This window comes from Phacochoerus africanus, chromosome 9 (genome assembly GCF_016906955.1).
Source record: "Phacochoerus africanus isolate WHEZ1 chromosome 9, ROS_Pafr_v1, whole genome shotgun sequence".
Taxonomy (NCBI): Eukaryota; Metazoa; Chordata; class Mammalia; order Artiodactyla; family Suidae; genus Phacochoerus; species Phacochoerus africanus.
In genome coordinates, this window is record NC_062552.1 from 125326900 (window position 1) to 125341908 (window position 15009).

Genomic DNA, 15009 nt, shown 5'->3' on the forward strand with positions numbered 1-15009 from the left:
GACATGTCCTCGTGCCACCACGCAGGACTGGCTCTCGGGAAGAAGTTCGCTGCCTCAAACCTTAACGAGCTAGTTGAGAAGAATGCGCCCGCTCCAGAGGCGCAGGGGGAGGCGCTCTCTGGTGACTGTGCCTTTCCTTCAGGTGGATGACCTGCTGATAATCGAGGAAAAGATAGACCTGGAGGTCCGATCGCTGGAGACCTGTGTGTACGACCACAAGACCTTCTCGGAGATCCTGAACCGAGTCCAGAAGGCCGTGGACGACCTAAACCTGCACTCCTACTCCAACCTGCCCATCTGGGTCAACAAGCTGGACATGGAGGTGAGGGCTCTTCCTTTGTCTGCTGTCAGCGCAGGGGTGCACCTCTTCCATAATTCATGAGTTGGTCGCCGAGAGGGGTGTTCGCACGGGAGTTACCGGCGGCAGACCGCCCAGCTCTCCGTGTCCAGAAACCCGTGTACCTAATGACGGGGCCGCGCTGCGGCGCCCGCCGGACTCGCCTTCTGAGGGGGAACAGGAACCGTTGTCTGGGTCTTTGACGGCCTCCTCGCTCCCCTCCCAGCTCTGCTGCTAAGCCAGGCTGTCCCTCCCAGGCCACTTCTCTCACCGCCCTGTCCCCCTGCACCAGCCAAGCTGGACACATGCACCCAGCAGCAAAGTACCCTTCTTCCTGCCGTGGAGGGTCTTGGCTCCCCCCATGGGGATGGGGCGTGGGGAGGGAAGGTGTGTGTGAGGCGTCCTGACCCCGTGCGGCTTTCTCTCAGGTGGATCCAGGGGGTGCAGCTGTGACGTCTCTAGAAGGAGGTGTTTTTACGGCAGAGGCCGCTCAGTGGACACGTGGGGGTTGGTCAGTTCGGAAGTTGTCTGTGGGTCACAGGTTTTCTCCTTTAAAATGGATGCATCGCTTGCGGGGCGTCCACCCGTGGGAACCGAACAGAGTAGAACATTCGTCAGCCCTGTTCTTCTGAGTGTACTTCAACCCCCAGCTTTTCTCACAGCCGCCCCCACTGCGTCCCCAGGACGACTGTGTGGCCCAAGGCAGACCCTGCACTGAGGTGTGCAGACATCCTGTTCCTGGGAAATTACTTGTCTCCTCATAGATCAGAGCAAGTTCTGGCTTCATTCTTTACTTGCTGAAAGAAAACGGTCACCGTGTGGTGACAGCTGTTAACTAGACTTACTGGGGCGACCATTTTGCAATATGTACAAGTACTGAATCATTATGTTGTACACCTGGAACTCATATAATATACATCAACCATGCCTCAGTTGAAAAAGAAAATGGTTTAATCTCCAGATTGTAGTTTTCTAGTTTTATCTCTGAGGCTGCCAGGAAAATGTTTTTGTCTTGAAAATTTTCTATCATTGAACAAATAGCAGACCTGTGCTCTGTCTGCCTTTGTGTTAGCCTCCTTCTCACTCCTAAGCCGGGGGCGCACGGATGGCGAGCAGTCCTCCTGCAGGCTGTGCGCCGCGGTGGGGCCACGAGGAGGAGGCTGAGAGGAGCGGGGGTGAAGGGTCGTGGTCGGTCAGCAACAGCTGCCTTGGGCCTAAAACGCCGGCTCTGTTACCGCTCCCTGTGCGCTGAGTTCGGGGAGAAACACTGCAGCATGTTCTCTCTGCAGATTGAAAGGATATTGGGGGTCCGCCTACAAGCCGGCCTGCGGGCTTGGACACAGGTGCTTCTCGGACAAGCCGAGGATAAAGCAGAAGTTGACATGGATACGGACGCACCGCAAGTCAGTCACAAGCCTGGAGGGGAGCCGAAGATCAAGGTGAGTGTCTTCCTGGTGGCCGACTGGCGAGCGAATAAAGCCAGATTCTCCCCTAGAGAGGAACCAGCAGAGAGGCCACCCACACCCAGCTGACCCAAGTCCACACCCCCAGGCTGACGTGCGGGTGTCGTGGCGATGAGATGAGACTAGGAGGGCTGTCGCCCTCCTCCTCCCAGAGGCAGACCGAGCAGGTCCTTCTACACAACACCCAAGTCATGGTCAAGGTCATGGCAGAAAGCAAGGGGAAAGCCGGGAAAATGTCACAGATCGGAAGCGACCGAGGAGATGTGACAGCTGTGTCGTGGTGACCTGGCTGGGTCTGGACGTCTCACTGATGCCCGCCGTTTCATTAGGAGTGTTCTGCCAAGGCGAGTGTGTCTGCCTGGCTCGTCATAGTTAGGCATATACACCACATCAGAGGAAGCTGCTGGAGGGTGCGTGCGAAGTCCGAACGTTTTTCTTGGAACTCTCCCGTGAGTGTAAAGCAGTTTCAGAGGCAGGGTTTTTTATTCTTTTTTTTTTTTTTGGTCTTTTTAGACCAGTACCTGCAGCACATGGAAGTTCCCAGGCTTGGGGTCAAATCGGAGCTGTAGCTGCCCGCCTACACCACAGCCACTGCAACACACAACCCGAGCTGCGTCTTTGACCTGCACCACAGCTCATGGCAACACCAGACCCACTGAGCAAGGCCAGGGATCAAACCTCCATCCTCGGGGATGCTAGTCAGATTTGCTTCCACTGATGCATGACGGGAACTCCTCTTTTTACTACTTGAGAAGGGTTTTCACTTTGGGGGGAGCTCCCTGGTAGTCTAGTGATTAGGACTCAGCACTTCCATCATTGTGGCCCAGGTTCCATCCCTGGTCTGGGAACTGAGATCCCACATCGAGCTGCTGTACACTGCAACCAGAAAAAAGTTTTCACTTTTGAATATCGCAGATATCCCCAGAGCATCCGTTTTAAAATACTGAGATGCAGAGAAGCCAGTGTGCCTATCCAAGTTGATACAGTAGGACTGAGATGGGATTCTCCATTAGCTTAAAGCACTGGCAGGTGGCACTGCTTGCCCTCAGCTTCTAAGCCACATCAGTAAAGTCAGCCTGGTGTCGCTACGTCAGGCCACAGGGTCCTCGAGTCCGGACGTCATCACGCTCGTCAGAGCCGATGGTGCTTCACCGAGCACCTGCTGTGTGTGCGACACCAGGCACTAGGACCCAGGAGGAGCCTAAGCAGTGCCTGCCCTCTGACCTCTGGGGAGGGCCTCAGGCCCCGAACTGGTGTCGGCGAAGCAGCAGAAGTAGTTCAGTAGTTTGGAGAAGGTGTCGGCTGTCAAAGCCAGTCTGCTGCACTAGAGTGCTGCGTGAAGAGGGAAATCTTTCTTTTCCAGAATGTTGTGCACGAGCTGAGAATAACCAACCAGGTCATCTACCTGAACCCGCCGATTGAGGAGTGCAGGTACAAGCTGTACCAGGAGATGTTCGCCTGGAAGATGGTGGTGCTCTCTCTCCCCCGCATCCAGAGTCAGCGGTACCAGGTGAGCGCCGGCTCCCCGCTCCGGGCGCCGCCTCGCCGCCTGCCTCTGTGCCGAGGCTCTCGGCCGTCTTTTCAAACCCCAGGCCTCAGCTCGACTCTCCAAGCGACAGCGAGCGGAAGCTTTGTGTGACCTGGTTTTTGCCCAGTAGTTACTTTTCAGAATAGTCAGGTTTGCAGCTCTGGTCGCTTAGAAATTCCCTCCGTGAACTTCTGGGGGACTTCGGTGCCTGCGACGTCCTCCCCCCAGCCCCCCCAGCTGCTGCATTTTATTACGGGAGTTTGCAGACATTGGCGGAAGCAGAGGGCATCATGTGAGCTCACACACCTCTGCTCTATTTATCAGCATGTGGCCAGTTTTGTTTCATTTATTCTCTTCCCACCCCCACCCCCAGATTTTAAAGTCAATCCCAGATAGAGTGTACTCTTTTTTTTTTTTTTTTTTTCCTTCACATTAGGGCCGCACCCGTGGCATATGGGCGTTCCCAGGCTAGGGGTGCAGTCAGAGCTGTGCCTGCCGGCCTACACCACAGCCACAGCAGTGAGGGAACTGAGCCGCGTCTGCGACCTACACCAACAGCTGATGGCAACTGCTGGATCCTTAACCCACTGATCGAGGCCAGGGATCAAACCTGCAACCTCATGGTTCCTAGTCGGAGTCATTTCCACTGGGCCATGACGGGAACTCCGGGTGTACTGTTATTAGTGCACTTGCAGAACAGAAGGGAGACTCAGGGGACTGTTGGCGTTTGGTCCCTGCCTCCGGGCGCGGGTACTTCTGAGCAGGACCAGTGGGTTCCAAGTGAATGTACTCCACCACCTCCACTGTAACAGACTCTTGGAGGAGATGGTGATCCTCTCAGGAAGTGTATTCCTTCCTGACTTTGAACGTGAGCTCGGCTCTCTTCTCTCCCTCTGCCCTGACACACGCTCTCCACGTGGCCGTCCTGGCTCTCTTCCGCCTCGCTGCCCTCTGCTGCCCGGTTCTGCACGGCTCTGAGCTCTCGATACCCGCTGAGTGTTCCTTCCTGCCTCCAGCCAGGCCGTAGCCTGAACTCCAGACCACGTGTCCCTCTGCCTCCTTGGCGTCCCCATGTCGCCATCTGATGGGCGGGTCCAACGGAACGCGACTCTCGATCCCCCCTCCAATTTTCGCAGCACCACCCGCAGCTTTGCTTTCCCGTCCTCCGGCTGCTCTGGCCAGACGTTGGGACGGCCTCCTTGTCTTCATCTTCCGAAGCTGCCTGGTTGGGACCACCTGTCCAGGGTACTGCCACCCCTCACTGGGATTATTTCTCGGTGTCTCCCTCTGTCCCCAAGGTCTGTCTTCGGCAGAGCAGCCAGAGCACGCTGTAAATTACGTGTTGACCCTGACTCGGTACTTTTCAGAGCCCATCAGCAGCTCCCCATCTCCCATGTCGGTGGCTTGCCGGCCTACCGAACCCGCTGCGAGCTGCCTCTCTGCCCTCAGCACCTGCTTCTCCGCCCATGGCTCTGCTGCAGCCGCACGCGGGACTCGCCCTCCTCACACGTGCCAGGCCAGCCTTTGCGCCTGGGCCTTTGCACTGCTCGTCTCTGCTTACATGTCACCTCCTCCCTGACCCCCTGTTTAAAATAGATCCTCTCTGGAGTTCCCTGGTGGCCTCGTAGTTAAGGGACCACGTGGTCACTGCTCTGGTGTGGGGTTGGCCTGGGACTCTCCCCGCCCACATTCCCTCTCCCTCTGGCCTGCTCTTCTTGTCAGTACTTGCCACCATTGGACAGTCTGTGTCTTTTGATTTTCCCTTAGTTGTTGCTCCCCCAGACTGTAAGTCCGTGAGATTTTTAGTCTGTCGATTGTACCTACAGCAGCGCCTGGCACATGACAGGCCCTTGGATCTTTGAAACAGATGAGTGACTTGTCGGGGGGCCGGCATCCACGTTGGGGTCGGTGAGGGCTGTGGCCATCTCGTGCCCTCCAGGGCTCCTGTCCGTGTCCTGTGAGGGTGTCCGCCCTGGGGCACCTGCTTCTGAGGTGTCTGTGCTCTTTGCCTGGTGCCGATGGTCCTGCCACGTTTGCGGGCTGGTGGTCCATGTTCTTTTATGGGTTGGATGAGTGAAGTGTAAGAAGGCGCCCATTACCTGTGATCGGCTTACTCTTACCTCATCCCTTAAGAGGCATTGTTAGCGTGAGCTGTTCTTCGGTTCATTGTAATTAAGCGGAAGGTGGCGGATGCACGTTTCTGTCCGCACTACCTGCGTTCATGCCCGACTGCCTTTGGTTAGGTGGGCGTGCACTACGAACTGACCGAGGAGGAGAAGTTCTACCGGAACGCCCTGACGCGGATGCCGGACGGCCCCGTCGCCCTGGAGGAGTCCTACTCTGCCGTCATGGGCATCGTGACTGAGGTCGAGCAGTATGTCAAGGTGAGGTTTCGTTCAGGTGTGGTGCAGCCATCCACGACACCGCGGAGGAGAGATGTAACGGGTGTGGGGCTCAAAGGGCGGGACCACGGGGACAGGAGTTCTCAGATAATGGCTTTTTTTTTTTTTTTCGGTCTTTTTGCCTTTTCTAGGGCCGCACCCGCGGCATATGGAGGTTCCCAGGCTAGGGGTCGAATCAGAGCTGTGGCCACCGGCCTACACCAGAGCCACAGCAACTCGGGATCCGAGCCTCGTCTGCAACCTACACCACAGCTCACGGCAACGCCGGATCGTTAACCCACTGAGCAAGGGCAGGGACCGAACCCGCAACCTCATGGTTCTTAGTCGGATTCGTTAACCACTGCGCCACGATGGGAACTCCGATAGTTGCTTTTTAAAGCAGGAAGTGAGCAACAGGAAGAACCTGGGATGTTAATCATTTGGGGGAACAGGAGACGGTTCTTGTTTGATGTGAAACTTGTAAGAATCTGAAGTGAGAGTTTTTCTAACAGCGATGAAAGAACATGAACTTTTTAAATCGAAGATGAAAATATAAACATTTTACCAAGTGAAAAACCAAACAGTCGTCTCTAACTGTGCTCCCCGTTTGCAGGTTTGGCTTCAGTACCAGTGTCTGTGGGACATGCAGGCTGAGAACATCTATAACAGACTCGGGGAAGATCTCAACAAGTGGCAGGCTCTCCTGGTTCAGATCAGGAAGGCCCGCGGGACCTTTGACAACGCGGAGACCAAGAAGGAGTTTGGCCCGGTCGTCATCGACTACGGCAAGGTGAGCCCTGCTGTCCTGCCCGGGGCTCTTGGGAGCCAGGTGGCCACGAGGCAGCGCCTCTGACCAAGGTGAAGCTGAAGGCACGCACCTGCGGGCAGACGCGTTGCTGATGGGCGTCTGGTGCTCGCTGGCCTGCAGGTGCAGTCGAAGGTGAACTTGAAGTACGACTCGTGGCATAAGGAGGTCCTCAGCAAGTTTGGGCAGATGCTCGGCTCCAACATGACCGAGTTCCACTCCCAGATCTCCAAGGTGAGGCGGGGAGCAGGACCCCGCGGGCGCGGGGCTGCTGGTCGCGCGGCTGCGGTCACAGTCTCTGCTCTCTCAACAGTCCCGCCAGGAGTTGGAGCAGCACTCAGTGGACACGGCCAGCACCTCCGACGCCGTGACCTTCATCACCTACGTGCAGTCTTTGAAACGGAAGATCAAGCAGTTTGAGAAGCAGGTGGAGGTGAGCTCTGGCCGTCGCTTTCTCGGCTCGGGCACGCGGGGTAGCTCTCAGCCGCCCCCCTCCGCGGCCGCCCCACTTGCCAAGGTGAACACGGGCCTCGGGCGGCCGCGTTGGAAAAAGCTCTGCAGGGTCGGAGAACTACTGGCTCTTGGCCGTGAACGTCTTTGTGCTTTAGTCGTGGATTTTCAAGTCCTCAGGCTTGAATTTCCTTCCGTAACTTGGACTGGGGGAGAGAAGCCCGGCTTAGATCCCGGTCAGGGTCCTGGACCGCACCAGGGCCAGCACCAGGACCGGCCCTGGCGGGCTCCCGGGTGTCGTGTGGCCCCGGGGCCGCGGGGGGCGGGGGGTGGGGGGAGGTTTCTGGAGGAGGGCACGGGCTCTGTGGCCGCAGAGCGCCTTTTCTGCCGTGGGCGTCGGGCAGGAGTCGGGCAGTCGTTTGTGGTCACGGAAGAGAGCGTCCCGTGTCTCTCTGCCTCTCGAAGCTCTACCGCAACGGGCAGCGCCTGCTGGAGAAGCAGCGGTTCCAGTTCCCGCCCTCCTGGCTGTACATCGACAACATCGAGGGCGAGTGGGGGGCCTTCAACGACATCATGCGGCGCAAGGACTCCGCCATCCAGCAGCAGGTGGCGAACCTGCAGATGAAGATCGTGCAGGAGGACCGGGCCGTGGAGAGCCGCACCACCGACCTGCTGGCCGACTGGGAGAAGACCAAGCCCGTCACCGTGAGTCTCGCCCGAGGCTCGGGAGCAGCGGCGCGGCCTGGCGCCTCTGGTCAGGAGGCCTGGCTGTGGCTCAGCGTTGCAGAGGGAAGGCTTTGCCGCCTCCCGCTGAAAGGGAGCAGCGCTTGCAGATAGTGCGTTTCCACGTGAGAGAGCCAGCGTGGCCCTTCTACCTGAGACCCCCTGGCGGTCATTTAAGTCGGGAGTGAGGAAGCTAACGCTTTTCTGTTCGCACGGCGTCCTCCTCCTTAGCGCCCCCACAAGTTAGGGTGTCCAGTCGTGCGGACACAGGCCAAGTGTTACGCGGCTGCTGCCGCCGCCACTCTGTGCAGCAGGTGGCAGTTCTGCCATCGTCATCATAGCGATTAAGCCTTTCCATCCCCAGGACCTGCCACGTCCAGTTCTCCTGGGTCATTTACGTACTTAGGGAGCACCAGCTGTGTTCTAGGCGGCAGGGGTGCAGCAGCAGCCAGGAAAGACAGGGCCCTCCCGTTGCGGAGTTAGGCTCCAGTGGGAGAGACGGGATAGCCTGAGCAAGGGAAGCGTGTATTTTGAGTTGGATGGAGCTGGGTGCCAATGGGCAGAGGCGAAGTCAGGTCGTTAAATGGTTTACAGCCTTACGGGAAAGGTGACCAGCGAGTGTGGGGCCAAGGCCTGCCTGGCTCACTGGGGCAGGATTCAGATCGAGACAGATGAGCAGGCGGCGAGGGTGCGGGAGTGCTGGGGTGCTGGCCCGGATTTGTGGTCGGGGGTGCAGGCTCTCACACCAGCCTGGTGGCTGCTGTGCCCTCCACTCCATCTGTTGGGGCAGCCCTCAGCCCCTTGGTCCTGCTTTGTGTTGAGTGTTGGCTGGCGGCGCTCAGCTGTAGGCGGGCCTCTTTACTGATGCCGGTTCTGCCGGGCCAGGTGGGGCGCTAGCTCTGCCGGGCCGCGTGCGGATCAGAGGTGCTCACCGCGGCTGGGGTGTTGCAGCACCGCAGCTTGCTGGCAGCGTGGTCCGAGGAAGCGATGGAAACGGGGAGGAACTGTGGGGTGGTGGCGCCCGAGCGAAGTGGGAATGGGGTCACCCAGCGAGCAGCGCAGCGCTGCTGCTCTCCCTGTCTGCGCAGCGGACACGGCAGCTATGTCCTGGGAGGGAGGGCGTGGCTGGAGCCCCGAGAGCCTCGTCCCCTCCCATCAGGCGTGCCCTGCTCCCGGACCTTGGCTCCATTTCCCACAGCCCTTAGTGAGGCCGCAGCTGAGTCGGATGCGGGAGTAAAAGCCCCACGTCACATGCATGTTACACCCACAGCCGTGTTCAAGGGCTCCCGCGACCCAGGAGCCCAGCAGGCTCCCTCCCCCCTCTCGGAGCCACAGCCCTGCCGTCCTGAGGCTCTGGTCTCTAATGTCTGGCCTCGGCCGCCCGCAGGGCAATCTCCGCCCAGAAGAGGCCCTCCAGGCTCTCACCATCTATGAAGGGAAGTTCGGCAGGCTGAAGGACGACAGGGAGAAGTGTGCCAAGGCCAAGGAGGCGCTGGAACTGACGGAGACGGGACTTCTCAGCGGCAGCGAGGAGCGCGTCCAGGTCCGGCCCACCGCTCAGGGATGGGGGTGGGGGGGCGCCTGGCCCTGACTGCCCCTGGCCGGGCTGTCGCAAGGGGCCTGCCCGATTTGGAGCTGCTTCTTCCACAGCTGAACTGCTTTACTCCCAACTGCAGGTGGCCTTGGAAGAGTTGCAGGACCTCAAAGGCGTTTGGTCAGAGCTTTCTAAGATCTGGGAGCAGATTGACCAGATGAAGGAGCAGCCATGGGTTTCAGTGCAGCCGCGAAAGGTGTGTGCGTTCGAGGGGGTGGCGTGCATGCCTTCACGTCGTCAGTCAGAGACGCTGCTCGGAAGCCTCACCAGCAGGGAACTGTATGGTGAATTGACAAAATGTCACTTCGTGGTCATTTACAGAACTCCCCCAGACTCATGGAAGAGTTCTCTTAAAGCCCGTTTTAAATAGTGCAGCGTTGAGAGGAACGTTGGCATACCGAATACCGTCTTGTGTTTCCCTTGGCAGCTTCGCCAGAATTTGGACGGCCTCCTGAACCAGCTGAAGAACTTCCCTGCGCGGTTACGGCAGTATGCCTCCTATGAGTTTGTGCAGAGGCTCCTGAAGGGTTACCTGAAGGTCGGTAAGCGGCCTACAGCCGTGGGGTCTGTCAGAAGCGCACCGGCCTGGTGACGCCGCCTGCCCTCTCTCTCCACAGATCAACATGCTGGTGATTGAGCTGAAGTCCGAAGCGCTGAAAGACCGCCACTGGAAGCAGCTGATGAAGAGGCTTCATGTCAACTGGGTTGTTTCCGAGCTAACCCTGGGCCAGATCTGGGACGTTGACTTGCAGAAAAACGAAGCTGTTGTCAAGGACGTGCTGCTCGTGGCACAAGGGGAGATGGCTCTGGAGGAATTTTTGAAACAGGTAAGTCACAGACTACGGGCACTTGTATGTCCTGTTTCAGGCTGTAACGCGGGATTCGAGCCCCTCGGTGGTCCACCTTGTCACCTGCGTGGCTGGGGCCTTCCCATGTGTTGATAACACGCCTCTTGCGGTTTCGATTCAGATACGAGAAGTGTGGAACACCTATGAATTAGACCTGGTTAACTATCAGAACAAGTGTCGCCTGATCCGCGGCTGGGACGACCTCTTCAACAAGGTCAAAGAGCACATCAACAGCGTCTCCGCCATGAAGCTCTCTCCGTATTACAAGGTACTTCTGGGGGGAGACTCCGTCCCACACCTTCACTGCGAAGCCTTTAGACTCACAGTTACCAGGTGCCGCCTTTTAAAAATATCAAAGTCAGGAGTTCGCATCGTGGCTCAGTGGTTAATGAATCTGACTGGGAACCATGAGGTTTCAGGTTCGATCCTTGGCCTTGCTCAGTGGGTTAAGGATCTGGCGTTGCTGTGGCTGTGGTGTAGGTCGCAGACGCGGCTCAGATCCGGCGTTGCTGTGGCTCTGGCATTGGTGGCCACAGCTCAAATTCGACCCCTAGCCTGGGAATCTCCATATGCCGCAGGTGCGGCCCTAAAAAGACAAGACAATAAAATTAAATTAAAATTAAATTAAAACATCAGAATCGGGTAGCGTAAGGTGAACTTAATCGGCACTTGTCGGGTGGGCTGTGGCCTGTCTGTGAGTGGAGAGGTTAGCCGCTGACGCCTGCCCGACGTCTGCCCGCCAGGTGTTCGAGGAGGACGCGCTGAGCTGGGAAGACAAGCTGAACCGCATCATGGCCCTCTTCGACGTGTGGATCGACGTGCAGAGGCGCTGGGTCTACCTGGAGGGCATCTTCACGGGCAGCGCGGACATCAAGCACCTGCTGCCCGTGGAGACGCAGCGCTTCCAGAGGTACGGCCTCCAGCCGGGCGGAAGAGCTGCGGCCGTGGCGCCCCGCCCCGCCTCCGCGCGAGGCTGGCCTTAACGCCGCGTCTGGTTTGATCTGCAGCATCAGCACGGAGTTTTTGGCCCTAATGAGGAAAGTGTCCAAGTCCCCCCTTGTCATGGACGTCCTGAACATCCAGGGGGTGCAGAGGTCTCTGGAGAGGCTGGCAGACCTGCTAGGGAAGATCCAGAAAGCCCTGGGAGAGTACCTGGAGCGAGAGCGCTCGTCCTTCCCCAGGTGAGGGTAGCTCTGACGGGGCCTGAGGTGAGGTCCCGTCCCCGCGGGCCTCCTTCCCGCCCCCCGCCCCCCCCCCCCCCCCCCCCGGGCCTGTGTCGTCACCTTGACACCAGTGATCCCTTCGGTGAAACTCTTTCCCTTTCATCCACTGACTCCTGATTATAACAGATAACCCTTCGCGGTCTCCCCGGGATTTGTGTATTCGGCTTCATGGAAACTATCGTCCACTCTCCTAGGCAGCTTGCATCTTAAAAATTTAGTTCTGATTATTTTACTTTTGAAGTGGCATCTTTTTCTTTCTGAATAGTTTACTTAGTATAAATTGAACAGGTTTTCTTTAAAAATTCACAAAGTGAATTACATGCTGTTTTAATTTTAGGTTCTATTTTGTGGGTGATGAAGATTTGCTTGAAATCATTGGAAACAGCAAGAATGTAGCCAAGTTACAGAAGCATTTCAAGAAAATGTTTGCTGGCGTTTCGAGCATCATCCTAAGCGAAGACAACTCTGTCGTGCTGGGCATTTCGTCCCGTGAAGGAGAGGAGGTAGCTGGAGCTGAGCTCGGGACGCGGGACGCCTCGCCCCCACCGTCCCATTCCGTCCTCCTTAGACTCTCCTTACTCACTTCAGGTCATGTTTAAAACTCCCGTGTCCATCACGGAACATCCCAAAATCAACGAGTGGCTCACGCTGGTGGAGAAGGAGATGAGAGTCACGCTGGCCAAACTCCTTGCGGAGTCGGTGACGGAGGTGGAGATTTTCGGTAAAGCCACTTCAATTGACCCGAATACCTACATCACCTGGATCGACAAGTACCAGGTAACAGGCAGTGGAAGGGACAGTCTGAGGGCGCCCGCTCGGGCGGATCTTCAAGGCCACCCTCTGGGGTCTTGTGTCCCGTGTCTTTCAGGCCCAGCTCGTGGTCCTGTCGGCGCAGATCGCCTGGTCCGAGAACGTGGAGGCGGCTCTGAGCAGCATCGGGGGGAGTGGCGACTCGGCGCCCCTGCAGTCTGTGCTCAGCAACGTGGAGGTCACCCTCAACGTGCTGGCGGACTCGGTGCTCATGGAGCAGCCCCCGCTCCGCAGACGCAAGCTGGAGCACCTGGTGAGTCCCTGTCCCCTGTCCTCGCCTCGAGCGGTGGCAAGACGTCATGCTCGAAAAACACCCGCACTGGTGTCGGGGAGGAAGGACTGTCAATGGCTCGTGACGGGACGCCGGGCTTCGAGGATTTGGCTCTCAGTCCCTATTGAAAACCAGTCCGGGCGTCGAGTCATCCACACCGCTCTCAGGTCGCAGGCTCTTCTCCCGCCGAGTGCATGCCACTTGCAGAGTTCGAGGAAGGTGGTCTTGCTTGCTGTCTATTTGTTTTTGTTGCAGCTACTGGTTCTCTAATCGCATTGTGTGAATAACGGTTCTGTTGTTTATAAAAGTGAATTTGCATTTTGGGAGGCTTATGAATAAACCACTGGGGACGGGACCTAGAATCTCAGAGTAAGAGTCTACTAAACAATCCAAGACTGGGAGTTCCCTGGCCTCTCAGTGGGTTAAGGGCCTGGCGTTGTCACCGCTGTGGCTTGGGAGGCTGCTGTGGTGCAGGTTCAGTCCCTGGCCCTGGCCCACGAACTTCTCCTGCTGTGGGAGTGGCCCAAAACCAAAACAGAAAACCAGGCCAACACCCAGAGCATGCGTTCGTGTCCTCGAGGCACTCGCGGGCCTTGGTGTTGGCACTTCAGTTCGTGACGGGTACTTTGTGATAAACTCCTGAAGTGACTGCTCCTTCAGATTACAGAGCTGGTTCACCAGAGAGATGTCACAAGGTCCCTGATCAAGAGCAAGATCGACAACGCCAAGTCTTTCGAGTGGCTCAGCCAGATGCGATTTTACTTCGACCCCAAGCAAACGGATGTATTGCAGCAGTTGTCCATCCAAATGGCAAACGCCAAGTTCAACTACGGCTTTGAGTACCTGGGGGTTCAGGACAAGCTGGTGCAGACCCCCCTCACCGACCGCTGCTACTTGACGATGACGCAAGCTTTGGAGGCCAGGCTGGGAGGGTCCCCCTTCGGTGAGTCACCCCACGATCCTGGACTGGCGGAGCCAGAGAGTAAGCGTGGTTTTCCAGGAGGAAGTAAATGATGCAAATGTATTTCTTAACTGCACGGCCGGTGTCCTCTAAAGCTTTCGAAGTTGCTGGTGGTTACTATATTTATGGCTGACTTTTCGAACAGCGTGGTTTGAACTGTGAGGGTTGCGTCCAGACCTTTGAGTGGTTAAACAGTCGGCTTTCCACATGCTTGGGGCTCGAATCCTCAGACTGGACCAACCGTGGGTTGAACTTGCCATCCAAGGTTGGCTGGATCCATGGCTGTGGAACCTGTGGGTGTGGAGGTCCGACTGTGGGGCTCTGGTGTCCGTGGGTTGTGGTCTGTCCAGGGGTCCTGCACCCGGACCCCTCAGATCCTGAGGGGCCACCGTGCTTTGATTGTGGTGGGGGAGCTGCCCTTTGTTAAGAGCAGAGTGTGTTCTTGTCAATAACAGGACCCGCGGGGACGGGGAAGACCGAGTCTGTCAAAGCCCTTGGCCATCAGCTCGGACGCTTCGTGTTGGTTTTCAACTGTGATGAAACCTTTGATTTCCAGGTGAGAAGCCCCGAGGGGCCCCCTGGCGTCCCCGGGCTGTGAGGTGAGGGGGGCGTAGCACCTTCCGGCTCGGCAGGGCTCCCCTGCCCTGAGTCCTGTGGGGACGGGCCTGGGAGCCATCTGGGGTCCAGTCCGTGCTTGATGTCAGCGTGAGCGTCACGCCTGCCAGGTCAGCGCTGTCGGGTAGCGTCTTCTTTCTTGCGTCTGCGTCTGGGAGGGAGCAGACGTTAAGGGAAGGTGTTCTCAACAACAGAAGGTGTCAGCTGTGTCGCTGTGATCTGACTGGCGCAGGAGGGAGAGTGCGGCTCGCTGCCTCTGCACACTCGTGCCCCTCGCTACTGACAGTGCTGGCCGTGTGTGGGGCTGGGCCCCTTGCCACTCTGGTGAAGCTGACTCCACCTTCGCCGCCCGGGGGGAGGCCGTGCTGTTCCCACGTCAGAGAGGAGCAGACAGATGAGATTTGCCGGGGTCAAGCCCCGCCCGAGCCCTGTGCCGCCAGCCCGAGGCGGGGGTTTTCACCCCTTTCTTTCCGTTCCAGGCGATGGGCCGGATCTTCGTGGGGCTCTGCCAGGTGGGCGCGTGGGGCTGCTTTGACGAGTTCAACCGCCTGGAGGAGCGGATGCTGTCCGCCGTGTCCCAGCAGGTGCAGTGCATCCAGGAGGCGCTGCGCGAGCACTCCAGCCCCAACCACGACAAGGGTGAGACTCCTCTTCCTCCCGAAGGTGGCCTGCAGAGGGCAGAGGGGGCTCCAGGCAGACACGCTTGCCGCTTGGATTAGAAATAAGGGACAGCTTAATTGTGCTGCCTGGACTGGCTGTTGCAGACAGGGCTGAGTCCGGACTAGGATGAAAGGGAGGCCTGCTCAGCCTCCAGGGCTGCTTCACTCGCCAGTTGATCGCAGAGCCTGGGCGTGACCTAGAGGAACGAATAGACGCACCGATGCTGGATACCCCGCGTGCACAGCGTAGCTGTCGCGCTCCTGCTCATTCCGGGGCGACAGCAACTTGTCTTGCCGGACCTCCTGGTGGAGAGGAGCGTGCGCCCGGTGGTCTCTCACGC

The 15009-nt window shown here is 58.0% G+C and overlaps 1 protein-coding gene across 2 annotated transcripts in view; it reads left to right on the plus strand.

Annotated features, from left to right (window-relative positions):
* Positions 1 to 15009, plus strand: part of DYNC1H1 (dynein cytoplasmic 1 heavy chain 1) — a 64861-nt gene that overhangs the window by 23166 nt on the left and 26686 nt on the right. For both annotated transcript variants that reach the window (XM_047796549.1, XM_047796550.1), the window contains exons 9-29: positions 143 to 322; positions 1627 to 1776; positions 3164 to 3310; positions 5572 to 5712; positions 6323 to 6499; positions 6638 to 6748; positions 6828 to 6947; positions 7430 to 7669; positions 9075 to 9230; positions 9364 to 9477; positions 9709 to 9819; positions 9899 to 10108; positions 10251 to 10397; positions 10873 to 11039; positions 11137 to 11310; positions 11690 to 11855; positions 11941 to 12129; positions 12221 to 12415; positions 13094 to 13376; positions 13850 to 13950; positions 14489 to 14648. In XM_047796549.1, coding sequence (XP_047652505.1) covers positions 143 to 322; positions 1627 to 1776; positions 3164 to 3310; positions 5572 to 5712; positions 6323 to 6499; positions 6638 to 6748; positions 6828 to 6947; positions 7430 to 7669; positions 9075 to 9230; positions 9364 to 9477; positions 9709 to 9819; positions 9899 to 10108; positions 10251 to 10397; positions 10873 to 11039; positions 11137 to 11310; positions 11690 to 11855; positions 11941 to 12129; positions 12221 to 12415; positions 13094 to 13376; positions 13850 to 13950; positions 14489 to 14648 — 3439 coding nt within the window. The remainder of the gene's footprint in view (positions 1 to 142; positions 323 to 1626; positions 1777 to 3163; positions 3311 to 5571; positions 5713 to 6322; positions 6500 to 6637; positions 6749 to 6827; positions 6948 to 7429; positions 7670 to 9074; positions 9231 to 9363; positions 9478 to 9708; positions 9820 to 9898; positions 10109 to 10250; positions 10398 to 10872; positions 11040 to 11136; positions 11311 to 11689; positions 11856 to 11940; positions 12130 to 12220; positions 12416 to 13093; positions 13377 to 13849; positions 13951 to 14488; positions 14649 to 15009) is intronic.